At 48.5% G+C, this 26,596-nt stretch overlaps 3 protein-coding genes across 6 annotated transcripts in view; 1 reads left to right on the forward strand and 2 right to left on the reverse strand.

The window, feature by feature from the left end:
- Positions 1–1,693: 1,693 nt before the first annotated feature.
- On the reverse strand, positions 1,694–10,149 carry sh3bgrl (SH3 domain binding glutamate-rich protein like). The gene is made up of 4 exons (XM_076143439.1): positions 9,874–10,149; positions 3,083–3,268; positions 2,507–2,587; positions 1,694–1,868 (listed from the first exon to the last, which is right to left on the reverse strand). Exons 1-4 carry the CDS (start codon positions 9,916–9,918, stop codon positions 1,824–1,826), a joined length of 357 nt encoding a protein of 118 aa, XP_075999554.1. The 5' UTR covers positions 9,919–10,149; the 3' UTR covers positions 1,694–1,823.
- An 822-nt stretch (positions 10,150–10,971) lies between these two features.
- hmgn6 (high mobility group nucleosome binding domain 6) lies at positions 10,972–14,093 on the forward strand. 2 transcript variants are annotated; one of them, XM_076143467.1, is made up of 6 exons: positions 10,972–11,116; positions 12,067–12,093; positions 12,244–12,273; positions 12,827–12,874; positions 12,963–13,082; positions 13,214–14,093. In XM_076143467.1, the coding sequence occupies exons 1-6, from the start codon at positions 11,102–11,104 to the stop codon at positions 13,259–13,261; spliced, it is 288 nt and encodes a 95-aa protein (XP_075999582.1). In that variant the 5' UTR covers positions 10,972–11,101; the 3' UTR covers positions 13,262–14,093. The 2 variants fall into 2 exon arrangements, with proteins under 2 accessions (XP_075999582.1, XP_075999583.1); XM_076143468.1 differs by having other exon boundaries at positions 12,830–12,874.
- A 9,805-nt stretch (positions 14,094–23,898) lies between these two features.
- Positions 23,899–26,596, reverse strand: part of tent5d (terminal nucleotidyltransferase 5D) — a 4,041-nt gene continuing 1,343 nt past the window's right edge. Inside the window, exons 3-5 of one of the 3 annotated variants that reach the window (XM_076143446.1) lie at positions 25,713–25,716; positions 25,091–25,113; positions 23,899–24,834 (exon numbers count right to left, since the gene is read on the reverse strand). In XM_076143446.1, the coding sequence (XP_075999561.1) occupies positions 24,247–24,834; positions 25,091–25,113; positions 25,713–25,716 (615 nt within the window). In that variant the 3' untranslated portion in view covers positions 23,899–24,246. Of the gene's footprint in view, positions 24,877–25,090; positions 25,114–25,712; positions 25,717–26,596 lie in introns of all 3 variants that reach the window. The other 2 variants (XM_076143444.1, XM_076143447.1) reach the window with 2 other exon arrangements.

The following is a 26,596-nucleotide window of genomic DNA, read 5'->3' on the forward strand; positions in this document are numbered from 1 at the left end:
CCTCTGACCTGTTTCACTTCTGCTATGTTGGCCCTCCCCCCCTCAGCCCCCCCCCCCCCCCCTTCTCACCCCTCTACACACTTCCTTTCATGATCTATATATGATAATCACAGTTGAGTAAAGAGAGAGAGCTGTGTTGTACATCCAGAGAGAAGACAGACGGATGTGGCAGTAAGACCAGGTTAGAGAACCTGATCTGCACCACAACCCAATGTTTCGTTTTCAGTATTACACTGAAACGTTCCCAGGGTAAAAAGACACCAAAGCCTTATAGCAGGATGACACACAGAAACACTGTCATCATGTCATCATGTCATCCTGTCCTCATCAGACAGCCGGTGTTTGCTGCTTCAGGGCCTCAGCAGCTTCCTGTCATCAGGAAACGAATGAATTTAAACTTGTAGAAATAGATTTATAGAGTTTATCCCTTCACTCTAAGACAAGAAGAAGAAGAAGAAGAAGAGGAAAGGCTGAAGAAGTGCAGATGAACTGAACTTCACATACTTGAACCACTCAAAATGGGAATGAATGCCAATGAGATTAAACTGAGTGGGAATGAGGAAATCCAAGAAATTCCAAAGGGTTTATTAACATTTTCTTGCCGCGGTTAAGCGGTCGGAGAGGATTCTAGGGGATTTCTGTGCGATGTCACATAACAGCATGAGCAGCAGCAGCTTCTCTAAACTCATTCCACTGTGTTTAGGTGAAATGCTGATGACATCACACACACACAACTTAAGAACAACAGAGACCTTTAGCTCAGATGTTATTACATTTGTAAAACCACAGGCAACATACTTTACAATAAAAAGGAGTCATTTTCTGTTAACTTAAGACTTTTATTGTACACAAAAATAAGACTTTGTTTGAGTCAGAGTGGATTCAGATTGGATTGTTTGTTTGTGTTGTATCGTGTTTTCCAATAAAGTCCTTTTGCAGTTTGATTTGTGGTCTAATCTGTCCAGGGAGGAAATGAGACTGAGGTCACTTTAGTACCGGCATCACGGGAGACAAATAAAATAAACGTCCCACTTCCTGAAAACCAAAATAGTAAATCATAATAATAATAATAATAATAACAACAGAAATGTGTTTGCAGGCGTTAGGATTTTGGTTTGTGTCGTCATTCCACATAGAAAAGTTTGCTATTAAAACAGCATTAAGACGTAAATAAGACAGAGCGGTTCTAATGTTGAACTTAAAGGTGCTGCAGGTTTCGGCTGTGACAGAATCCACCGGAGTCCAGCTGGAGTTACAGGTTTATTGGCCCAATCAGACCCAAATGGAAACGCTTCCCTTACACACGTACATGTAGATTAATATGTTTCCGTACATGGAGGCGGGTGTGAGTGTGTGTGTGTGTGTGTGTGTGTGTGTGTGTGTGTGTGTGTGTGTGTGTGTGTGTATATGTGTGTGTGTGTGTGTGTGTGTGAGAGAGAGCGTTTGCTGGCTCCGTGGAATGACTGTGTTCACATTCACGCTGATGGATGATTCCGGCTAACAGGCGTAGTGGGCTGAGCTTAACAGGAAGGAAGCAGAGCCGTCTGTGCTTACCCATCATGCTCTGCTTCAGTACCTCCTTTCACTAAAGCTGACAAGGCACAGCTGAACAGAGATTAATAAGAAAAACACACTGAAACCAAATTAAGAAATCATCCACATATTCAGATATTGAGCCGTTTGATGCTTCTTCTTTCTTTTTCTTCTTCTTCTTCTTCTTCTTCTTCTGCTGGATCAAATCAAATTCCCGCTCTGTCGGGGTCTGGGTCCAGGTACGGGGGTCCGGATCTACGCCTGAGGGGTCGGGTAGAGGCGGCGCCGAGCTACTGCTGTTGCTGTGCTGCTTTCTTCAACAGAGCCTCGGCCTCCTGCAGAGAGAGAGAGAGAGAGGAGGAAGAGAGATGGAGAGATAGAGAGAGACAAAGGGAGCGAGGGAGGAAGAGAGGGAGAGATTGTGTTATATTAAAATGGAGGGGATCGGTGTGCGTTTGCCCTACAGCAGCCGCACAGGAAAGCCCCTCTGTTTCTATGGTAACTGGCACACCTCTCCGCAGTCCCAGCTGTGGCAGGGAGGGGGAGCCAGGGTGCAGGAGATGGAGGGAGAGAGGAAGAGGAAGAGGCCTGCTTGAGTTTGAAGATAAGTGGAGCGGTGTAGTTTGTGGGTGAGTGCGATGCTGTAAGGGGACTTTTATATTTACTTTGAGTGACTGACAGGAAACTCACTTAAGCTCAGAGGAAATCCAGTCAAGTTGATTAGTTTAGAGCATTGTGACTTTAAAGGTCTCACAGGGCTCTACAGGCCCAACATCAACCAGAGGCTCCAGACCCAGAGGGCTGGAGGAAGACCAGCAAGAGCTACCAGAGAACGTAGGAGGGAAAACCCAAAACTTTCCTCTCCTCTAATGGCCCGGACGTGCAACAGGAGGGACAACAAATGCACAAGGCAGAGAGGGAGTAGAGGGAGTCGTGTGTGTGTGGCTCATGCTGGACTCTCGTGTGTGTTTACCTTTGAGCCCGGCGGAGCGGTGAGACCCAGAAATGCGTACACAGCATTATCCTCTCTGGCATCAAAGAAGGCTTCGTAGTTCTGAGAGAGCGGAGGGAGAGACAGGAAGCGTCAGAGGTGAACGAGGAGCAACACTGATCTGAGGATCAACCTGAGGAATGATAATCAGGAACAGACTCTGGATCGGTGCCCTGAAGGCAACACGTGTGAGCAGTGAACGCCTCACAGAGAGCAGAAACACTTGTCAGGTTGTCAGACGTTAATATCTCATGTGAGGGTGTTGAGTTTCACACCACACACACACACACACACACACACACACACACACACACACACACACACACACACACACACACACACACACACACACACACACACACACACACACACACACACACACACACACACACACACACACACACACACACACACACACACACACACACACACACACACACCTGTCTAAGTTGAGTAAATGGGCGTCTGCTGTCATAGGAGAGACATTTTGGGGTTCAGGACTGAACCCACGCCGCTTATCTGTGTGTGTGTGTGTGTGTGTGTGCAAGCTCCTCTCACCCCGCAGTATTTGATCTCGTTGAATATCTGTGGGGGCAGAGGGTTCCCCACCGCCGGCTGGGACTCTTGGGGGATGTTCTCCCTCATCCACTTCCTGTTGGTCTCATTGGCGGCGATGTCGCACTCCTCATAGGCGATCTTGTTGACCGCCAGGAAGCCCATCACGTCCTGCTGCTGCTTCTTAATCTGCCAGGGGCCAGGAGGGCGAGAGAGAGATGGGAAGTGATAATAAGCCATAAGCAGAAATAAGCAAAAGTAAACAGGATTCTTTCTGTCGTGTTTGGAAATAGACGCTGTTAGACACCAGATGCAGCTTTTAGACAAGGAGGCCCAGATAGTGAGACGGTCTGCTGCTGTAATCATCCATTCAGTCACTTTATGTTTGAAATGGAGGTATTCTGAAACAACAACAAGGCGTTAGTCAGAGAGGCGACACAGCTTGGATTTGTGCGAGGAAAGAATGTCCCAACATGTGAGCATCGGGCTGAAGAGCTCCTTATGAGCCACAAAGGGAGGCTGTGTTGGGATCGGAGGTTTCTGGTGTTGATTTGATGTTTTGTGACAGGCGTCTCTGTGTCAGCATCAGATTAAACCTGCTCCACGTGGAACAATGTGCTTTTCATCCCCCAGCCCAGGCCGATCAGCAGACGCACAACTCCACGTGAAATCAAAGTGCGTCAAGCGAGAACAAGCGAGTCCCCGTGGGAACGCCATTCTTCAGCCACGCAACCAAATATGCCACATACACACCTCACCTCAAGACAAGTACACACAGCCAGAAAGTAGAACATGGAGACATAGGCACCGTGTGTGTGTGTGTGTGTGTGTTTCTGAGGCAGTGTGTGTGTAGCTGGCAGCCAATCAGGTCTCAGTGGGTGTGCATAAGAAGGAGGATGGCCGTACAAGGACAGACGGAAACAAGCGCTCCTCTGGGACTTGAAGGGAGGTAACTGGTCAAACGCACGCCAAATAAGGTCTGCTGAGAGGAGACACGCGCACACACACATACACACACACACACACAGCCTGAGCTACACACACACATACACTCAGCTACACACACACATTAAATTTAAACTAAGATGCGACTTTTAACAGAAACCCGCCTAATGAATGGACTCACACTCCACATGTCTATAGTATATATTGCCTGTCTGTCTGCGTGTCTGTCTGTCTGCCTGGCGGTTGCGTGCATCCTGGGTGCGACAGGTGGATTAACAGTCGTGAATGGGATGTAAATGAGGGACTTTGGCGACGGCGACGGTTGCCGCTTTGAATTGTTAAAGTGAAGACGTCCTCACGGAGCCAAAGTCCTAAACCAACTCACTGCCCCACCTGCTCAAACCAGCCAAGTGCAACACCTCCACCTCTCTCTAAACACACACACACATACAGTACACACACACACACACACGCACACTGGAAACTGCACCAGACTCCTCTATCCTCCTCTTCTTCTTCACCATCGATCGCCTGACTTCTCTCTGCTTTGCATTCTTCCCTTTTTGCATATGAAGCTGAGGAGATTATACCTCATAGGAAAACAAGCGTGTCCTGAATTTACTAATCAGTTCAAGACCTCCCTTCCTCTCTTTCCTGTCCCTTACTGCACTCCAGCCCGAGCTCCCATTGTACCGCTGCCAAGATAAATTAATTTGTCGGGGGAGCTGGCCTTATGTAATCGGCCCCCCCAAACTCTAATTGCACCGTCAGGGTTTCAGACCTTTACATCGCTGACCGGAGAGCCTGAGGAGTTTAATATGGAGGCAAACATCCTCTCCTACGCTTTGGGTGTTGGAATAAACAACTCATCTGCTCCTGTTCTCTTTTCCTCTTCCTCCTTATCCATCTATCTCTGTGGAATGTTGATAGAAAGTGACTCCTCTAGGAACACACTGACCTGTGCCATTTCCATAAGTATCTCATGTTCAGACTTAGAGAGCTCATCACATTCAAATTTAAACCACTTTAGAATCAATCAACCCACGGGGGTCCATTCACAGACAGACAGCGCCGGTAAGTGAACGCCTCGTACCTCCACAATACTACAACGCAGACAAAACAATGGCAGTGAACCAGTTTGGCTGAATTACATGCAAATCGTGAAACTTTGTAGAATTGCCAGAGTGTCGTTGCCTCAAAGGGAAATCGACCCCACCCTGCAGTCTGGAGAGCAAACCTATAGTGCAAATCTACAGAGGACTACTTGACCCAGATCTGGTATTTGTTGTGCACTGATGCCAGTTTTATTAGCGCCTTGGCACTGCTGAAGACAGTAGATATGCTATCATAAGCCAACTGTAGTCCAGTACCGTAAAGAACCACACCTATGGTTGCATGATTCAGTTTGTCCACAGCAGCCGGTCCTGAATGATCGCAGGGGTTTGTTTTCACACAACAATATGAGTCCTCTGCATACCTAGAGGTTCAGTCTGAGATCCATTTTGAACAACAACCCCTGCACTGAAAGATGTAATGTCTTCATTACTGCTTGTAAGAGGCACAGAGGAGCCCGGTGGAATCATCTGAGGCCTCTCAGGTTGCACTGGAGGACGTTTACTGTTGCACAAATGATTGTTCAGGCTGGAGTCTGGGAAAAACACAACTGTGTAGAATAAAAGTGCAGCATCTGGTTTTTGGTTCTACTAAACAGATTATCTGTGGTTTCCATGCCACATCATCATCATCATCATCATGGGAAGCCTGCATGGGGAGGTCTGAGGATCAGATCCAGACCTAATCAATCCCTGAGAAAGGTCAGAGCTCAGGCAGACAACAACAAGTATTGATTGGACGCACTGTATCTGTAACACAGGTTTAAAATCGATCAGAGACAGACACAGTGTTCGGTTTCCTTTAGCTCCATAAGACGAAAAAGGAAAAAAGTCTTTTCTAATGGAGTTCCATCTTTTAAAAGCACATCCACCGATTGGTTGATGTAGAAGTGAATCAATAAGGGAGAGATAAACATTAGACACTGGTGGCTTTGTTTGGATCCTGTCTGAATTGTGTTGACAGGAATGACCTGACGGTGGCTTAGCAGGAATGCTTGCAGCAACAGTAGCGTCCACCCAGGCCTGAGCTCAGTCAGCATAACATCATCGTGAGCGAACAGCCTCACTGCCTGCTGCCCTGGCTGGCTTCAGTCCCTGCTGCCTAAAAGGCAAACGCACAACAGGAAGAGGCAAAAGCAGACCTGCAGGGACAGAACGCTCAGCTCGCTGTCTATGCCCATTCAACACGACCCGCCCAAGCTCCACACGCAGAATCAACACGTTTGCATGAATAGAAACAGGGTGCTCAGGTTATGGCCTCTGTCTGCTGCTTTTATTTGTGGCAATAAACCGAGCGCTTGATGGAGCTGAAGTGCGTGAATGCAAATGAGGCAGTAAACCTCTGCTGGTTGATTGTAGCCTTTGGCTCTCTTCAAACACAGACTTTCAGTTTTAACTTCCACCTTCCATTATCTCACCAGCGATCCACTGGCCCAGCTATCACGCCTTGCCCAAAGTGTGTGTGTGTGTCTGTGTGTCTGTGTGTGTGTGTTTAAAGAACAGCCCTTTGTTTGTTGGACATTCAAATAATTATTTGCTGATTCTTTGGCCTGAGTGTAATCTGAGCAGCAGATCAAATAAGGAATGGCTCTCAAACACACAAACTAATACCACAAGGCACCAAACTGGAACCTTTTGGATTCATTGTGTTGAAGCCACAGTGAAGGTTGGATTGTGATGTGGGCACAGTATGACCTCATCTTCACCATCACCATTGGCTGTAACTCCAGAACTCTCACTGGGGAGTTCACAGTGAGTCACAACACCATTCCTCCGCTTGACTAAAGCACAATGTTTCCCATTAACACACTGGAAATGTGATGATGTCAGCCCTCAGCCACTTTGCAGGGATACAGCCTGGGGTCAGAGGTCAGAAGTTACCAGGTAATCATTGCTTTACTCAAACAGACGTGGCTCCTGGTGAAACGAGGCTGTGACAGGGAGCAGAGTCTCACTGTGTACTGTAGGACAGCTTCAGGTACAGACACACAGGAAATCCAATTCATAGTACCTAGCATCACGTTCCAGAGTGTTCATGCCCTTTCTCCCTGTCCCTGATTCAATCATTAATAGTATAAAGCGAGACTATTCACCAAATCACTCACTAGTTGGCATGAAAGCACAAACCTCCTTCAGGGCCAAACATTTCTGTTGCTTTAACACCCGAAACCTGCACTTCTGTGAATAATTGAAGCTTAAAACGTGAATGTTCAACCTTGAAATCCTCCCCAACGCAACATGAATGACGTCTCCATCTTTATGAGTTTACCTGATAATGTCTGAACTGTTTTGGATGAGAACAGTCTGTACCTTACAGCTTGATTGCCTGGATAAATACAGCTCCCTTCTGAAATTGACTTTTCTGACCACCAGATCATGCTAATCCAGATCCAGAAACAGTGAGTTTTGGTTTGAAGGCTGGCTGTTCAGTTTGTAGTCTCTGCTACAATCTAGCAGTAAACTTGTGTAAATACAGAAGAAGCAGTCTGGATGGTTGTCTATGGCCGAACAGGCAACCTATAACTTAATAAGTGGAATCCATGATCGTCTATCTGCCTAAGAATCTACCCTAATGTCCCCTGACCTGTGACCCCCCAGCTCACAGCCAAACCTCCTGAGCAGAGGTAAACACTGTGGGGTTCAGACTATACGGCTCTGCAGCATCACCATAGGTTCAGCTGTGGACAGTGAGTACATCTGATACATCTGATACATATTGATAATTCCATTTAAGCTTCGATGGTACGGACGTTCCTAATGGACCTTTTTATATCATACTACAGCTGCTAAGAATAAGCTACACCAGTCTTATATTAGCACACAGCTTCTGTGGTTCTCCAGCTCCGATCACTTAAGTGCTTTTCTGGTGCGACATCAGACTGTGTGTGGCAACAACAAGCACCAAAATCAATGAAAGAGATCTCGACACCATCAAACGCCGCTGCTCTACTCTCCTGATGATAGAACATTTTGTCTTTGGAAAATAAATATCTGACCAGAGCTGAATCTGATACATTCCTCTGGCTCCATGTCAACCGAGACCGTTTCCCTCCTGCAGCCAAGGCTTCTTCTGCCTCTAATTGCTCTTGTATTCCTCGGTTTCACTACGCCACCGTCTCTCCCTTTACTCTTGATGTTGTCATATTGGTGTTATCAGCTAGATAGGATTGATTGATGCTTTCAGACAGTGGAATGTGATAACATAGAAGGCACTGTGTGTGATGAGGGGAGAGATTTCTGACCACTGCATCCAATGGAGGAGCGGCCTTTGCCTCTCTCTGGCCTCACCTCTGTCACCTTCTGTTTGCAGTTTCCATGTACTCACTACTCAGCCAAAATCACGTGTGCTAGTTTAATGCTCCTGCCATTGCCCTTGATCCTGTGCACTGGGCTGTAGACCTGGAGTCGGTCCCCAGGCGCTGCTCTCTGTCTGCCCACTGCTCCTGTTAGTTACTATGGATCAAACACAGAGCACAAACTTCCCCATGGGGACCAATAGAGTGCAAACCTTAATTGTAATCATTCTCACAGCAGAGAGAGAAATGGGGGTGAACTCTTAACACAGCCTTTCTAATGTGGCAGAAAATCACTAAGGAGACATTTGTAACAGTAGGACACAGCAGATGAATACAGAACATCAGGTTACTCTGCTGCTCATTTCCCAGTGAACTACTCTGAACACATTTCCCAATGTGTTCAGAACACATTCAGTAAGAATGTGAGTCTGTGTTTGTGCCCTCGTCTGTGTATCTCTAAAGGCAAATCAATGAGTGGTAATGCATTTTCCCCAGCAGGCTCCAGCGCTGTGACGGCACAAGCTCGGCTCTTAGCTCTCTAAACACTCTGCACTGAGCTCCTGCCAGGCTCCGGTGTCCAGCCTCTGCAAATGCCATTTACTGCAAGGGCAATAAAGTCAGTCGGCTCTGTGCGACTGAACTGAATCGTCTCATCACTTCCTCTTCCTCTGCGTATGTCAACTAGTCTGAGCCTGGTGAGAACACGCAGCTCGGTGATCTCAACCACATGATGAGTCACTTTAAGTAACTTTTGGAGTTAGTTTTGGTGATTAGAACACAAACTAGGTTGCAGCAACACATGGGTCACCACTGAAGTGTTCCTGGTCTGCAGCTGCATATCTACAGGCCCTGGAGAATTGCATCACCGTCATTCCTCCCTACTTTGGAGGCAACTGGCCGGCCCAGAGGGGCTCGGGGTCCCGCAAGGCTGCACCAGCTACACACCCACCCAACAACAACACAGCAAACCAACACATCACAACTCTTTAGTAACATGGCCGCTGTGTGTTCACTGTGCATCTTCTGCTTTCCAGACTTAAGTTGCAAAACACTACACTGTCATTCCAGGAAACGGAGACAACCCACAGCTGACACACACACACACACACACACACACACACACACACACAAACACACTTTCCTCACTTGCAGTTGCAGAACTGTGCCACAGACTTGAACTTCCTTTGTTCCGAGTTCTTCTTCTCTCTTTGTCTCAAACTAAGTTGCAGAGGGCAGAGAGAGGAAGACTCCATCTGTCCACCAAAGTGTTGCAGACCTGTAATCATACTGAGTGACAATCCCATCATCTAGTGAGTTCAATAAAAGTTCATCTGCATTTCTAATTCGTTTTCCCCTCATATGATGGCTGCGGATGGAGACATATCCAATCAACAAACATCACATCGATCACACTGAAGCACATTTTCCCTTCATCTCTTACCGAAGTGGAGCCGGAGGACGTTGCTATGTACACTTTGATCACCATGTTAGATCCGAGACGCTGACACGAGTCTCGCGGTGTCTGGCTGCTTGCTCGTCGCTGCTCGGTGCACCGGCGATTTGCGGTGCAGGCGATCGACAACAAAAGAGCAACAAAAGTTCCGGTGAGAAATGCTCGACGTGCTGTGGGCAGCAGAGCAGACTTTATCTGCGCAAACGCTCCCCGCTCCGCTCTCAACCGTGGATGGAGGTTTGCATTCCTCCTCCGCCTCTACTGTCCCTCCCCGCCCCTTCTCACACACACACTCAGACACACACACACACACACACTCATACACAGAGACAGGGGGGCAATAATTCGAGCCTAATGGCAGCAGAAGGCTTTTATTGTGCAGGTGTTTCAGTATATGTCGTGTCCGTGTATGGTGCTTAGTTACAGGGGCTGTTCTGCATCTCTAGCCCCTCCAAACATCGCCTGATTGCGGCGAGACAAGAGAAAGGGACCCGCTGTGATTTCCTTCGGCTGTGGCGCTTTTGTGCGCGCGCCGTCTGGCCGCCTGCGCCTCCGACCCGTGAGCCCAGAGCGCCCTCTAGCGGCGCCAGGCGCACATGACAGCGGGCACTTCCCCTGAAACGACTTTAGGAAAGCCGACTGACAAACAAAAAATGTGTCGGGAGAGGAGTGGGCGCCATATTGGACAGAAACACCGAGTGATTTCACGGTGAAAACGCTTCCCTTGCTGGCCGCGGCTCATGTCCCCCGCTCGGCTCGTACGCGCGCCAGCAGGGATGCACGGTGGCACACGGGAGAGCGGAGCCCCGCCGCGGGGCCTGTGTAACGGGACGCGGGGGTGAAGGCCCCGTCGCGGAAACTGAAAGCGCACTTGTGTGGAGGCGACATGTCCTCCAGCGCGAGCCCCGTCACCCCCGCGGGCTTCCTCCCATCTCTCCCCGCTAGAAGCCATTCGGCCACACAGACCCCCCAGAACATCACCGGCTCCAAAATTCCAAGTGTTCTGCAGCTCCGAACGGCGTCATCTGATTGGCCGAGAGCCTATCAATCATGCCCTTTAGCCGCACCCCTCCCCCCATTCAACCACTCTCCTCTCTATTCCAGTGTGTTTACTACACTGCCGAGCATAAGGGAGACACTCGTCTTCACATGCACCGAACCCGCTGACAAAAACAGTTTTTAGTTGAATTTGTAAGAGAACCTCCAAGTGATCAACATGCCCAAGAGAAAGGTACGTATTCGGGAAATAACTAAAATTGTTTGGCGGGAATATCGCCTATTAATGCAATGCAAACGATTGTGAAGACATCCCTCTGAGACATTACTTAATTATAACGCAATGTGGAACCGTTATCCGTGGTTGAGAATTTTTGCCTATTTTCTAGATATAATGTGTATTTTTTATGTGTTAGAATGAATATTTTCCTGCCCGCGTACGGGCTTTGAAAGCGGTTTGAACGTAGCAGCCGCTGTCCTTTGGGGAGTCAGAAGTCTCTCTCGGTCTCCATGCAGTTAAAGCACAAGCAGCAGCCATGCTTTGCAGCTCTTGTCCACCTTCGTCGCCGACCTACCGAGAACAAACGCTGCTCTTTATCGCCGTTAAGCCCCCAAACCGCCTAAAAGTGCCACCAGAAAATGCATCAGGACCTTTACTATATATTTTGACCGCAAAAACCAACATTCCTCGCCGCATTTCGATAAAATTATATATTTTCTCTCTTTGTTCATAGTCCCAAATGGCTGCGGTGGCGTAGCTCTGCCGCCGGGTGGCGCCACTGAGCGCTAACAGGTCCCTCCCCCTTCTGTGAGACTCCCGCGCCAGCTTTCAAATCTGAGCTTCATGCATTGAATGAGAGAAAGAAATGGGGGAGTGAAGGGGAAAAGCGGGGCCTGGGCCCTCAAAACCCGGCTCCACGGGCCCACATGGCTCTGAGCTCGCAGCCCACTAGAGATTTGACACATTAAATCCAAATTTCTCTGCTGTAATCTTTAAAAACTACACCTGTTGGAAATAAATTTGTATTTTCATATGATACTAAAAAGTTTTTTCAGCAGCTCTGTTATCGATCATAATATGTGCCAGAAGCATTAAGTAATAGTTTATAGCTAATATAAACGAGCGAACCTCACTGGGTCTGCTGTTTGTTTACTGTTATAATTTGTGACACTTGTGTTTTTCAGGTGCAGGGAGGAGAGGAAAAGGAGGAGGTAAGAGGAAGGCCCACTGAGTTACACCGCCTAGATGTGATGAAAAAAGACTAAATCAACCAATATTTCTATTTAAAGCACTTTTGAAAGAATAAAGTGTGGCTCTATCAAAATAAAAGCCCTGTGATAATAGCCTTTGTTCTCTTTCAGCCCCAGAGGAGATCAGCTCGGTTATCATTGGTAAGAAGCCTCGCATAAACTCATTTACAACAACAGGTGCACTTCATTACCATATTAAATCAAATATAACGCTTAAAAGTCATTACATACACATAACTAGCTTCCTCTTCCATAGAAACACAAGCAAGCATCAAAATAAGATTCCTGACAGTTTCTCATCACATTCAGCGACAAAACAAACACAAATTAACATTGCTAAACACCAAAGTTAGTAATGAGCATTTAAATGAAAATAGTGTTCCAGACAGAGTTTATAAAGACAGAAATACCTTAAAATGATTAATCAACCAAGTGTACCTAAATATAGAAGCATTTTTTATCAACTAAGACCAACAGAGCAAATGTACTTGTAACATTAACCAATTACCAATCAATAACATAACAATTATGGTTAGTACTGTATAATTAAGTCATTGTAATGGTTTATAGGTTAAAGATGGACGGCAGGTGTGTAGCATCTTTATTAGTAGAGATGATCCATTTATATATTGGTATTTTGTGTTTTGATTCTTTGAAAATCTATTGCTTGATCTCTTTCCCTTTGTATTCCCAGAAGCCAGCTCCAGCTAAGCCGGAACCAAAGGTCAAGAAGCCAGGAAAGGTAGGAGACCCACACAGACCTTCACATCACAGAGGCACAGGTGGTGTTTAGAGTGTTGGTCCTGCTCACTGTCCTGTGGCTCTTACAGAAAGAAAAGGCTGTGAACGACAAGAAGGAGGACAAGAAGACCAAGAAGGCAAAGGAGAACGCAGAGGCGGAGGCCAACGAGGAAAACCACTCTGAGAACGGAGAGGCCAAGACCAACGAGGTGCGTAGCTCCCACTCGACTGTCTTACGCCGCAGACGAGCAATAACTCACAAAATATCTGTGTGTTTTAGCATCCAAGGACAGATTTCAAAGTTGTAATACTCAAAGTAAACTTCTGTGTCGTCCCACAGGTGGAGGCAGCTCCCGAGGAGGCCAAGGAGGAGGCCAAGTCCGAGTAGCACCACTGCCCAAGCTTCCTCCTCCTCCTCCTCCTCCTCTACAACCCCCCCGATCCCCCCCCAGCCAGCCAGCCAGCCCCCCCAAGTCTCACATGGTTTCCCTCCAAGGCGTATTGTTAACAGAGGAATATTTTTATCAATGATTTTATAAGTATCCGTACAGATTTTTAGCACAAAAAGCAAAGCTGAATATGGAGCGCCTTGCAGATTTGCAGTGGTCATATCAAGTGTCTGCAAGCAAGATGAACACACTAAAATCTTTTTTAAATGGCATTTCATGATTGTTGAAGGCTTGTTTGGTGTAGAAAGTGCGTCCCTGCCAGATTGGCTACGTTGTGAGTTGTGTATTCCTGTGTTTCTTCCTCCCTCCCTCCCTCCCTCCCGCCCCTCCTCCACACATTAGACCTCCCTCTTCCCCCGGCGGTTCAAACCCCTCTCCTTGTTTTATTAACGGTTCAGACATGTTAATGTGGGTGATTCTTTTAGACCTCTAAATGTGCAGTGAGTTCCCTTGCTTCCGTCTCATGGTCTTGTTTTTTCATTGAAATCGTGTTGAAGCGTGTTGTCCATAAGAAAGAGGAAGACGAACATGTGAAACATTCCGGGAACAGCGATGCCTCCGACCCCGTCTCCTAGACGACCCTGCGTGTAAACAGCTCCTGCTCCATCCATGCTGTCACGTCAGCTTTTCTAAAAACTGATCTTATTTTATTTTTATTTTTTTGGAAACTATTGAATTTGGAACATTTTCTGACAAAATGCAGGTGTCTGGTCCCTCTCTTATGTTCTGAAATTCTCTTAATAAAAAGAAGTCCTGGGAATTTTCCTCGAACCGATGTCTCCAGTCTGTTATTGATGAGATTAGAGGGGGAAAGAGTTGGACCTTAAAGAAACTTAAAATATATAAACGGGGAAGAGGAGGGGACTTAGAAAGATGAGTATCTACATGTTAGGATTATTGTTAACCATTCTCAACCACACATGAAAGCTCTCCAGTGTCTCGCTCACATTCACACTGAACGGGCTGATAAACCAACACAACAGGTCAGTCAGTGTGCATGCTTACTGTGAATGTGAACACATGGAGGCCGACACACACAAAGGGAGTTTTGCTGTAAACATTTTGTCCAAAACGAACTCATAATATGCTTGTCTTCACTCTGGACCAGAACCTCCTGTGAGTACTTCGGCAGGACTCAGACAGAATATCAGAGCCCGTCTATCCCGTTCGCATATTTCAGTAGAAATCTGTTAATCCTCCGAAACCAGCGCGCCATGTTAACTGTCGATGTAAGATCTGGATTACACGCACGCTAACGCTATCAAAGGGCATGAGTTATTTCACAGATCTATTTCTACAGATCCTCAGGGAGGTCAGGTCAGCCACGGCCAGGGCGCTACTCAGGTCCTGAGAAGGGTCTTGTCTGAACTGGAGAGCCTTTAGCTGGTTCACCCTTCACCCTGTCTGCTCTGAGTCACCATAGTGCTGCCATGAGCGACGACACGCTCAGTGAAAGGCCTCTGATGAAGCTTCTCCTGCTCTGCTCCTCCAGAGGACTCAGCAGCTACACAGACTCAGCACAGTAATGTAGAGATTCTGTGCTGAAATCACAACACCTCCTGGTTGTTTACCTTCCCTTTGTGTAGGCCTGTGATCAATAATGGAACAAACAGTAGCAATTCAAAGCCTCCTAGCAGTCTCGGCCTTTCATGTCTCAACCTTTGCACACACACTCAGGATGTAAACCGCTATATGACCCTCAGACCTCATGGTGTCTTGTGTCCTTACACACTGTAAGCTGAGGCCCATATGACACACGTATGTGATCACAGCTTCAGTGGCCATGTAAACATGCATGTAGGCCATTAAGCAAACAAACTCTGAATAGGCTTCATCTGAGCTTTGTGTGTGTGTATGCATTTGCCTCTAGCAGGCTGTTTAAAATGTGTGTGTGTGTGTGTGTGTGCTGCTAACTGTGTGTGCTCGCTGTATTCTTTCACCTCCACAAGCCGACACACACACACTGTAAACGACTGAAACGTGAGAGGAAAGGTTTCTGATCATGATGAATCCTCACAGATAAAAGCCTTAAAATGAGCTTCACAGTGACTCCAGCAGGCCTGTAACCTTACATGCTGCTGTATTTACCGTTATAATGTCCATATTTTACACATAATGTGACTTATTGGCAGATTCACGGCTTAATTCCGCTATTCTGTGCAGCCCCGCTGACCTGCATTGTCATGGCCGGGCTGCGGGCTCCATTTTGTCGATACTGTGTTGTGTGACGGGGCGCTGTTGTAGCGCGTCACCGCTAGATGGCAGTGTCACGTTGTTCTAGAAGACAGGGCTCTGCTGTTAACGTTTCATCCGATATACTGAAACATTACAAGCATTACTATTTTAACTTAGACACGACACCTAGCATGACAAATAATGATTATAATAGTAGAAGAAGAAGACATGATGACCCTTTACTTCCTTCTTTTCCTTCACATCTTCATCTTGCGTCACCGTCGCCTCTTTCATGTGTTTCCTTTTCACTTAAACCCAAAGGTTCAGTTCAGGTGAGACTCTGGGCCCAGCCTGGGTCCCTTCTTCACCCTTATTGATGAAACGCGGTGACGCTGAAGGATATGAAAGCAAATACATTATTGATCAGATGGAAAGTTGCGATCACAGCCACGGTGGCCTCTTTCTCTGTGTCGCCTTCTTTCATCTCTCCCTCACTTCCTTTCTGCACCTTCATCGATTCTTCCATTCACGCTGTCTGCCGGGATCAGCTCTCAGACTCGCACTGCTTTGATACTGAGCTCCACACACACTGACACACACACACACACACAGACATACGTCCCTCCCTGAAGGCACCCTGACATCAAACAGCTAATTACTCTAATCTGATTTCATCTGCATCTTTGCATGCCTGCTGCTCGGCCCGTCTCCCTGCTGCACTGCCTGTCTGTTTGTTTGCCTCCTTAACTGCCTGTCTGCCCATCTGCCAGTCTGTGTTTTTCACCCTGTGCTATCAGTTTTTACAGTCCGGTGTGAGTAATGGTAAGCGAGCCGCGGCCCCGCACACTCTGATCCCGTCCCTTCTGATGGGTTATGATCCCATGACAGAAATAGCCCCTTTTTCCTTTTTAAAGACGAGCATATCCTATTCTGTCATCCCACGCATTTCCAGACTCTCCTCCCCCTACTCGTCCATTCACATCCACCGGCCCGGCATAATTCTGGCCTTGCGTGCAGCGCAGGGAGGGGGGGCGAGAGAGCGTGCGTGCGTGCGTGCGTGCGTACCTTCCCATGTGCGTCGGCGTGTAGTACGACGGGTGGGGGATTGGGTAGGGAGGATATTCTCGTCGGTAAAGGATGAGGATGACCTTTTACAAGGAAATGATTTAAATGGTGTCCTTTCATCACCACGGAGACCGGTGTGAATGTGGATGAGCATTGCTTGTGGAAAGAACGTCACGCTTAGAAAACACACACACACACACACGCGCTTAAACACACATACATTCATATTTTAGATGAGGCGCATGAAGCCTGAGTCCAATCCCGCCCTGACTCCACCTGAGCCACAGTGGAAATATTCAATGTTTAGTGGTGAGATTCCTTGATGTGACGCCGTGAGAGGATGTTGCTGTGTGACTGGATGTCTTTAATCCCTCTGGGGATGCGACGCACAATGTGGAGTGAATGGAGAGAGGCAGGGTGAGAAGGAGAGGAAGAGAGAGTAACGGGAGGCGAGGAAGAAGAGGGGGAGAAGGCAAAGGAGGGAGGAAGCGTGCGGCGGGGAGAGCTGGATGCAGATGGGGATCTATTCTCTCCGACACGCAGACAAGATGGAAATGAGTGGGCGACTGTGACGTCAATCAGTGTAGACACAAACACACACACACATACACACACATACACACACACTGACAGAGACACACCCCTCCTCTCTTCCAGTCCCATGCTGATACATGCTTCACTGCAAGCAGCAGCAGTGCCGTGGATGACACACGTTTGTTTGTCTGTGTGCATCAGCGCACACAGACAAACAACCGCCCTCCCTCCCTCCAAGCACACACACACACACACACACACACACACACACACACACACACACACACACACACACAGCTCAGTGTTTCATCTCTGACCTGACTGGCGATGTCAGCGCCTCGTCTCATTCATAAAGTGGAGAATGAACTCTGCTCTGCAGCAAAAAAGAAGTAACTTCAGGTAACCTCACAAGTTTTGCACAGAAACTAAAGGTGCATGACAGGAAGGGGAGGCTTGATTGATAATTTCTGAGCCCAGCACTGTATGACTTAACTCAGGCGTTTTGCTCGTCTGCCAAGAGGCTTGAGTCACTTTCTGGGCTCTCCTGCACGATGACATCATTACATCTGAGGCCAAACGGGCTCCGATGAAACCTTTTAACACTTTGGAAAGAGAGGAAAATCTGAGGGGGGCAAATCAGATGGGCGGGGTTAGGGTGAACGCTACTGCGATGAATCACACACACCTGTATGACAGAGAGCAGCTTCAGAGGACACACTCGCTTTGTTTCTGTTTGTCTTGATCATCTTAGAACTTACAAACTACACTCACAGTCACAATGAAAGCCGATGAGCAAAAACACCTGCAGCTCACATCAATCAGTCACTCATCAGCCATTATTCATCAATACACTGCATACAAGCATCTGTGTAGCTTGTCATGTGAGAGTGTGTCATGTGAGTTGAACACATCTGTCATAACTGTTGCTGCTGGACAAACACACACACGCACACACTCACACTGGACACATCGCTCCTCCTCCTCCCAGCATGAATCACTCTTCCCAGTTTCCCACTTTGCTTCCTTTGCCTCATGGGAAACTCAGTCTAAACAAACACATCGTTTCCCCCCATGATACTAAAGTAACTTGCCGTTTATCTAACTACTTTATGAAGCTCAACTACTTCTGCCCTACTTCAGCACGAGTAGCTTGTAGCTGGAAAAGGCGCCATTGTCAAAGTATCCTCCATCAGGGTCCTAACGTATTAAATCAGCTCTCATATTGAATATGACAACGACGGTTACATCATGAGGGTTAAACCGGGGGCCACGTGAGGCTTTTATCCACGCAGTCAGAAGTGCACAGCCAAAAGCAACACTCTGGTGTCTGAGTGAAGATAAATAATTTGGATAGGAGCCAACAGCACGTACGGCCCCGCTGCCTCTCTCTCTCTAAATTGTAACCTTCTCTCCTTTGTGAATGTGTCATTGTGTTTGTCTGAGTGCCTGAATGCGTGCGAGCGTCTCTGTCACAAGGCTAATATCACAATCCATTATGCCGCTTTTTTACTTTTGCATAATTAGCAGAAAGCTCTCAGTGACCCACCGGCTCCTGAATGATTTTAATACTTAAGAGGCGACGGCTCGACACCATCCAGGAAACACAATCATCTTCCATTATCTTCGACATCAGCGCACAATTTGGGCTGTTTGTATGAGTAATGATGGAGAACATCTGAGGCTAAAAATGGAAGTTCTTCACGGAATAACAAAGTCATATGAGCAACAGGTTCTCTGTCTGTGAGCTCCTCCCTCCACCCCACACACACACACACACACACACACACACACACACACACGCACGCACACGCACACACACACACACACAGGCTTTGGGTGAGTTTGCCTTTAAGAAATCGTTCATCTGTGTCAGAGTTGTGACGACACCGACGTCTGTCTAGAGAGATGAGAAACTATTTTTGACACTCTCCTCTGTGCCTTCTTAATTTCGCTTTTAAGGATGAATTAGCAGATAAAGCGAGAGAGAGAGAGAGAGAGAGAGAGAGAGAGAGAGAGAGAAGGAGAGAGAGCATCAAGTTTATTGTGGAGGCTGTGTGTGTCTTTGGTGGGTTACATCAGAAATAAGGATGCGGCAGTCCCTCGCCTTGCCAATCGCTCTATTTCTCCCTGTAAACGCTCTTCATGGCTGTTTTTCATGGAGGTTTTCATCCTGTTGTACCCTGAGCTGGGAGAGGACTGAGTCATAGCAGGCGAGGGAGCAGGTGGGAGGGAGGGAGGGAGGGAGGATGCGGGGGCCGGGGGGTTGAGGAGGGAGGTGGAGGATTCGGGCGGCGAGGGTTAAGGACAGAGCTTAATGACTGCAAAACGAATGAACGCTGAACATTTACATCAAGAAGCTTCTCTCTCAGTGAGGCAGGGAGAGAGTTACAGACGTGGAACGCTGTAGCATATTTAAAAACAATGTCTGTCAGTTTGTTCAAAAGCAAAACTTGAAAATGCACTGTGCCTGAAAGATTGAAGCCTGAATGCTTGGAAAATGTTCGAATGGTTTCCGTATCTGAAAGTATAAAGGGCCTGAAAGTATAAAGGCCTGAAAGTATAAAGGCCTGAAGGAGATGTGAATGTGAGATCCTGAAGCAAAATAGGCCATGGAATGTTCAGGTAAATGGAAACAAAATGGTGACAGACAGAGCAACAGCAGAAAGCCAGGGCCGCAGCAGAAGGTTGTGTAAACACGGAACAGTCGTGTGGACGCAGTGTCCTGGATGACATCACTGCTGTTGGTTGGTTGACCTCATAGGTACGGCTTTTTACAGGACGGTGTCAAACAGCAGTGTAGGCAGCTACAGATGGCATCATAGGCTGTGGTGGAGGAGAACACTGTAGGCCTTTGTGGTGCCATGCTGAGAAGAAGGAAGAGACCAAGAATGAGGGCGGGAACATGTGACCGGGGAAGCATTTTAAAGAGACACCCATGAAATATGTGAACATGCTGAACTCCCCCCCCCCCGAAGGAATGAAGCCTGTAGGCCTGAAACGTGTCTGTTTCTTACCTGAATAAATGAAGAAGTTACAAGCAGTTTGATTGACAGCTAAAGCTCAAATCCTTTACAGCTGATTGCTTATAGACCACAGGTGCAGCCAATTAAGCAGAGACACAGATCTGAGTCAGTCTGAAGGCAGAAAATGCCGGAAAACCACATATGGAACAAACGGCTCTCACGCAATAACACTAAGTCCTATCTGAACAAGGATCAAACCATTAGAAGCAGGAGAACTCCCTGAACGTAGGGATGTATACATATATAGATAAAGGCAGAAAGATTGAAAGCTACATGTTACAATTTAAGAAAATACATATTCTGAAAGAGGACAAAGATTCCTGTGTGTCTGCGTGTGTATAGTTTGTAAAGTCTCACATTTCTGGAAGTTATTAAGAGTTGTTATGTTGTTTGAAGTTGAAACTTCCTGCAGCTGAATTTAGAATACGAGGCTTAAATGGTTTCTCTGCCTGAAAGTATGAAGACATTAGAAGGGCTTGAAGAAAGATTCAAGATACAGTATTTGAAGAGGTTTTAATGGATCATCTTCAGCTAAAATACGTTGAAGACCTTGGAAAATATGAAAGATATGAACACCAAACGTCATAGCAATAATGTTCCAAAGGTCAGAACGTTTGAATGATTGAATGGGGTCCATAGGTTTAAGTTATTTGGACTAAAACGAGATAGGTCAGGACTTTAGAGTCATATTCACTCTGGCCTGGCAACTGCAATTGCTTTGGTTCTGACTCAACAGGTCCATTGTCTCCCAGCTTTCCATTCACACTGCAAACATCGCGTTTGTGGAGATCTATCGCCTTTTACTCTGACTTTGAAGAATGAAACGCGCCTCTTTGAAAAGTCTTTTACTCGCACATCAAATCTGTTGTACGCAATTACACAAAGGATGAAAAATCGCACAGGGAGAGAGAGGTGGAGGGAGAGAGAGAGAGAGAGAGAGAGAGAGAGAGAGAGAGATACGGACACAGAGAGAGAGTGAGAGAGAGACGAGGACACAGGGAGAGGGAGTGACAGAGAGTGAGAGAGGGACAGAGAGATAGAGTGAGAGAGACAAGGACACAGAGAGAGGGAGTGACAGAAAGAGATATAGACAGACACAGAGAGAGAGAGAGAGAGAGAGAGGGGGACAGAGATAGAGACAGAAGGACAGGGAAAGAGAGAGAGAGAGAGAGACAGACAGTGACAGAGATAGAGAGCTGAAGTGACCAAAAGAGAGAGAGAGCGAGAGAGAGTGAGAGAGAGGGAAAGAGAGAGAGAGAGAGAGAGGGAAAGAGGGAGAGAGTGACAGAGAGCAAGAAGCAGATGTGTGGGTGATGTTTTTTTGTGTCTGTGAGTTTGAAAATGTTTGTGTAGGGTGGACGGGTGGGCGAGCCATTAGGAAAATTGACGTGCGTGCGGCTGTGTGTGTGTGTGTGTGTGTGTGTGTGTGTGTGTGTGTGTGTGTGCGCATGTGTGCGTACCTGCGCACGCAAATATTTGTGTGTGTGTGTGTGTGTGTGTGCTGTCTCCCACGCTGACATCACTGCTGCCGTCACTGCAGCCACCTCACAGTGACTCCCCTGTGACTGGAGGCCCTGACAGCCTCCCACGCTCCCCCCTCATCCATCCATCCACTCCCCTGCTCTCTCTCCCTCTCTCTCTCTCCCTCTCTCCTCTTATCTTTCAACCCGCCTCGCCCTCCTCTCCTCTCCTCTCTCTCCTCTCCTCCTCCCCCCCCCCCCCCCCCCCCCCCTCCGCCGTCCGTCTGTCTCTCTCTCTCTCTCTGTCCACTATCTACCTCTTTCATGTCGCCTTCCCTTTCGTTTTGCTTGTTTTCATCTCCCTCTCTCCCCCTCGTTTGCCGTGTGGGTTTTCCCTGTCTTCCGTCACGCTCTTTGCTCCCACTACGCTGCCTGTCTCTGTCTCTATGGAAACCCAGAGTGGACACGAGTGGCTCCGAGGTCTGTGAGGCGCTGATACAGAACCTTTGAGATTACAATCTGTCTTTTTTTCTCCTCCTCTCCCGTAGAAGCACACACACACACACACACACACACACACACACACACACACACACACACACACACACACACACACACACACACACACACAGGAGCGTATACATCGTAAACAGTTCATGTGCAAAACCACGCCGCCCCACCCGCCATCACACATCAGCCCCAGATGTCTCTCCTCGCCACTTTCCCCTGACCTAATCAACGGCGAGAAGCAGGAGAAAAGGATGGAAGGAGAGGCGAAGGTGGAGAAGCTTGCAGTTCCATTACATCGTCAGTCTCTGCAATTACCACCACCTGATGTCGCCTTTGCGTATAGATTCACATGCGTCATACAACTCATTCACACACACACACACACACACACACGTGCACTCGATGCCCTTGTGCCTCCCCGGCTCCTCCTCTTTGCGTGGCATATATACGGGCCAGTGCGTCATCCGGGTCCAAGCGCGTGTGGAGGACAGGTGATTTGTGACAAGAGGGCCTCAACCAGCCCTGAGTGCCGTCTCTCTCTCAGGCGCCGCTGTGATTTGACGCTCCCGCTCAAGTGGATCGGCAAACCGCGAGGAAGATGCGTCATTTTCAGTCAGAGGAGGAGAAGGAGGGAGTGACGTGGAGCAGGAGTTTGTTGAGATCCACTTTATTTTATCAAAAGTACAGGATTAAACAACAAAGGACTACATTAAAGAAGACATCAAAACAGGCAGCAATAACAGGGGTCAGAAACAACTAAAGACACGCCCACCCCGGCCCCAGGCCCCGCCCCGTTACACGCCCAGTGCAATGCGATCAAGACATAGGCACTTGATTTCCCTACCAAACCATCTTTGGTCATAGTCGCTGTTTACACGGCTTCACATGTACGGATCCAAGTGAGACTTTTTTCAACTGGTTTCGATCCGGATCGTGTAAATTCTGGGTAAGCGGGTTCATGCCGCCCCGGGAAGAGAAGTTAAAAAGATTCAACGTATATTAGGGCCGTGTCTGCCATGTTGAAGGATTGACCCAAAGATGGTTGTAACTCCCACGGCTCCACAGGTTGTATCATTAAATAAACCAGAACACTAGATGGTACAGAACTTCACGTGTTTACAGAAAACGACTCCACGAGGGAAACGGTACCAACCACTACATTTCAACACGGCTTACCTGAAGACAATACAGTGTATCCGTACACAATATACTGTATTCAATACTCTATTGCAAAGGCATTGTTGTTGGCATCGTATGTGTTAACCTGTCGTCTGTTCACCGCTGAGTATTTATCTTGTAAATTCTTGCAAAAATAGATCAAATTTTCTTCTATTTTAGTAAGTTATGAAAAGCCTTTGCGTTTAAGTGAGATCTATATATTTAGGAATTCATGCATCGTCTAAGGTGTGTGCATATGTACTGTGTGTGTCTGTGTGTGCATGCAGGTGTGTCTGTGTGTGTGTGTTCTGTACACACTGTGTGTCACAACGTGTGTCTCTCGCTCGCTCTCTTTGTTGTTGTTGTTGTTTTTCAGAATACGTCCCTTCAGTACAGGAATGACAAAGTTACATTAAACAGTTTAAGAAGCATAGTAGTCACACAGTATTTGGCAGTGAGAGAACAGTCCTAATGTATCCATGCACGAGATCAACCACAGGCGAGGTCCACACTCTGAACAAACCCATTAACAACGACACGGTAAGAACACGTAAAGAGAAAGAGTCAACAGGAATTCAAGATCCTCCAAGTGTGTGTGTGTGTGTGTGCGTGTGTGCCTGCGTGGGTCTGTTTAAATATCTGTGTGTGTGTGTGTGTGTGTGTGTGTCAACATCACAGCCGGTTTCCCAGGGAGACCAAAGGGCTGTGACTCATGCAGTGCATACAGCATTTTCGGGAAATGGAACAATATCGTTAGAATTACTATTTTCCCACAAAGCCAAGATAATTACATATAATCATGTTAGAACCTTACAGAGTACTTTGGGACTCTGTTGTAAAAACCCACTCAATCACACACACACAGGTCTATTATAGACCAAACTGTTTATCCCTGCATTATATTTCCATTCCCCACTTCTTCCTCTATGGCGAGCACCTTCCCTTTGCTTCAGCGGGCTTGTGTGTTTGTGTGTGACGGTGTGTATCTTTGCGACAGTGTTACACCAGTCCCGTCTGTGTGTGTAGGTGTAAGGGGTACGGCTGGTACAGCAGCGTTGACCCGCCCTGGGGTATGTAGTAGCTGCAGTAGCTGGGTTCTGCTATGTAGGGGGCGCTGTGCTCGGCGAGGTACGGGGCGGGCTGGTAGAAGCACGTGACGTGGTTGGTGTTGGGTATAATGTTCTGCTCGCCCAGAACCTTCAGCGCCAGCACGGTGATCATGTTCAGAGTCTGGCGGCGCTCGTGGCCCATCAGACACACGGTGCTGTCGTCCACCACGCGACGCAGCGTCATCAGGTACTGGTACTTGCTCCGCTCCTCGCCGATAAAGTGGTTCTTCAAGTAGGACAGGATCTTCCTCTGCTGCTCCTGCACGTCTGGGAAGTCGATGAAGAAGCGCGAGCACATGTAGCGTTCCAGAGTCTTTATCTGAGTCTCGCTGGCTGGCCGGTAGTCTCTGACCAACAGGTTGCTGTACTTCAGCAGGCCTCCGCCTCGGATCTCCTCGGGGTTCCTGGTGGCGATCAGGCGGTAGCGCAGGTGATCCATGGCCGCCTCAAAGTCGCCGTACATGCTCTCCGCCAAGACCTCCACCATGGGGACGGAGTCAGACACCCGAGGAGGTTTGCTCTGCTCCGGCTTGTCTGGGGTCACCCGAGGGGCCTCTTTGTTTTCAGGCACAGAGACGGACACCACATTGTGTTTTGGAGAGGACTCCCCTGGGTCCTCAGCCTGAGAATGAGGTGACACAGCTGAGGTGGAGCTCGTGGTTGTGGCTGGAAAAGAGACCGGCTCTGACATGTGATCATCTTTCTCCTCCGGCTGGGGGGGAGGAGCTGCTGGCTGAGGGGTGGAAGGTTTCGTCGGCTCCTCCGTCTCCATGTTCACTATCAAAGGCTGCAGGTCCGAGGATACCTGAGGTGAGAGGTCCTCCGCCTCCACGGGCGGCGTGAGGCAGAGGAGGGGCGGGCTGAGGCAGGGGGAGGGCGGGCTGAAACACAGCGGCGGAGGGCTGAGGCTGAGCATGGGAGGAGTGAGGTAGGGAGGCGAGCTGAGGCAGGACGAGGTGGGGCTGAAACTCAGAGGCGGGGAGCTGAAACTGGGATCGGGGCTGACCGCCGTCAACAAGGGGGACGCGACACAATGAGCAGGAGGGGTCAGACAGGGGGGCGGGCTGAGGCTGCGGGGCGAGAGAGTGAAGCAGGGAGGGGAGAGGCTGAGCATGGGAGGGGTGAGGCAGTGGGGAGAGAGAGACGGGCTGAGGGCGAGGGCGTTCGGGGTGCCAGTCAGCTGATCCAAGCTCGGCTTCTCGGCCTGCAGCTGTCTGAGCTCGTCTTCGTCGCTGAGCTCCGCCTCTGAGGTGCACCCAGGATCTGGGGCGTCGGCGTGTGAAGTGAGCGCGTCAGGTGAGTCAGGAGGCTCCGATAGTTTGAGAGGAGAGGCGGCGTCTCTGGAGGAGGACGGACTCGGCTCATCAGAAGCCCCAGGGTCAGACGGCGTCTCCGTCACATCCTGAACTGTCGCCTCGCACAAAGCCTCCGAAATCAGCAGAGAGGATGACGGCTCTTGAGGTAAAGCAGATGTGGGATCAATAGCAGGGGCGGAGACGATATCAGGAGGTGGATCGGGGGCGGACATGAGTGTTGGAGCCATGCTAGTGGAAGGATTGGCTTCAGACTCTAGGGGCTCCGTCTCCATGGTGGCCACGGTCGTCACGGTGAGAGCAAAGTCCGAACCGAAAGCAGTCGGGGAGTCGTCCGTACCGCTTGGCTTTGGGTTCGAGGCGACCTCGGTTTCTGGACTCGGGCAGGGATTGAGATCTGGACCTGGAGCCGCTGCGGACTCGGAGTCTGCGGTGGGACTTGCGCGAGGATGGCGAGTCATCTTCCTGCACATCCTCCTGGGGGGCTTGGGGGAGGAGTGTTTGAGCACCACCATGTGAGCCAGCCTTTCAGAGGCCTTAGACGCGGGCAGAGCGGAGGACTTTTTGTCTGAAGCAAGGCTGGGAGGTGTGGGTAATATATCCTGAGTATCTGGCGGGTTTACGTCCTCGGCGTTGGGTGTTTTCTCTGAGTTATGTGCGTGCGGCGTGCCGTGAATCTCTGGTGTCTCCGGTGAGCTGGCAGGCTGCGTGTCGTGCACTTGAGATGTAAGAGACGAGGAGGAAGAATCATCGGCGGCCTGTGTGAGCTCTGCATTTTCCATCTCGGTCTCTGTCTCTTCTGTCGTTTGGCTCAGTTCTGTGTCATCTTTCTCCTCTTTCATTTCATCTAACTGTATGTCTGCCTGCGTGTGTGTGCTCACGTCTGGAACAGGAAAGCGCTGAGTTGCGTCTTTCTCGTCTCTCTGA

Source organism: Genypterus blacodes, unplaced genomic scaffold, assembly GCF_046128005.1.
Source record: "Genypterus blacodes isolate CSIRO-AG114 ecotype Tasmania unplaced genomic scaffold, CSIRO-AGI_Gbla_v1 ptg000024l_1, whole genome shotgun sequence".
Lineage (NCBI taxonomy): Eukaryota > Metazoa > Chordata > Actinopteri > Ophidiiformes > Ophidiidae > Genypterus > Genypterus blacodes.

Excerpts from the sequence above, each read along its gene's own strand:
- sh3bgrl (XM_076143439.1), bottom strand. The coding sequence starts at position 9,918 with ATGGTGATCAAAGTGTACATAGCAACGTCCTCCGGCTCCACTTCG. Across the intron at positions 3,269-9,873 it reads CGTCCTCCGGCTCCACTTCG|ATTAAGAAGCAGCAGCAGGA; the intron begins GTAAGAGATGAA and ends GGCCCCTGGCAG. Across the intron at positions 2,588-3,082 it reads ACGAGATCAAATACTGCGGG|AACTACGAAGCCTTCTTTGA; the intron begins GTGAGAGGAGCT and ends CCGCTCTCTCAG.
- hmgn6 (XM_076143467.1), top strand. Across the intron at positions 12,094-12,243 it reads GAGGAGAGGAAAAGGAGGAG|CCCCAGAGGAGATCAGCTCG; the intron begins GTAAGAGGAAGG and ends GTTCTCTTTCAG. Across the intron at positions 12,875-12,962 it reads AGGTCAAGAAGCCAGGAAAG|AAAGAAAAGGCTGTGAACGA; the intron begins GTAGGAGACCCA and ends TGGCTCTTACAG.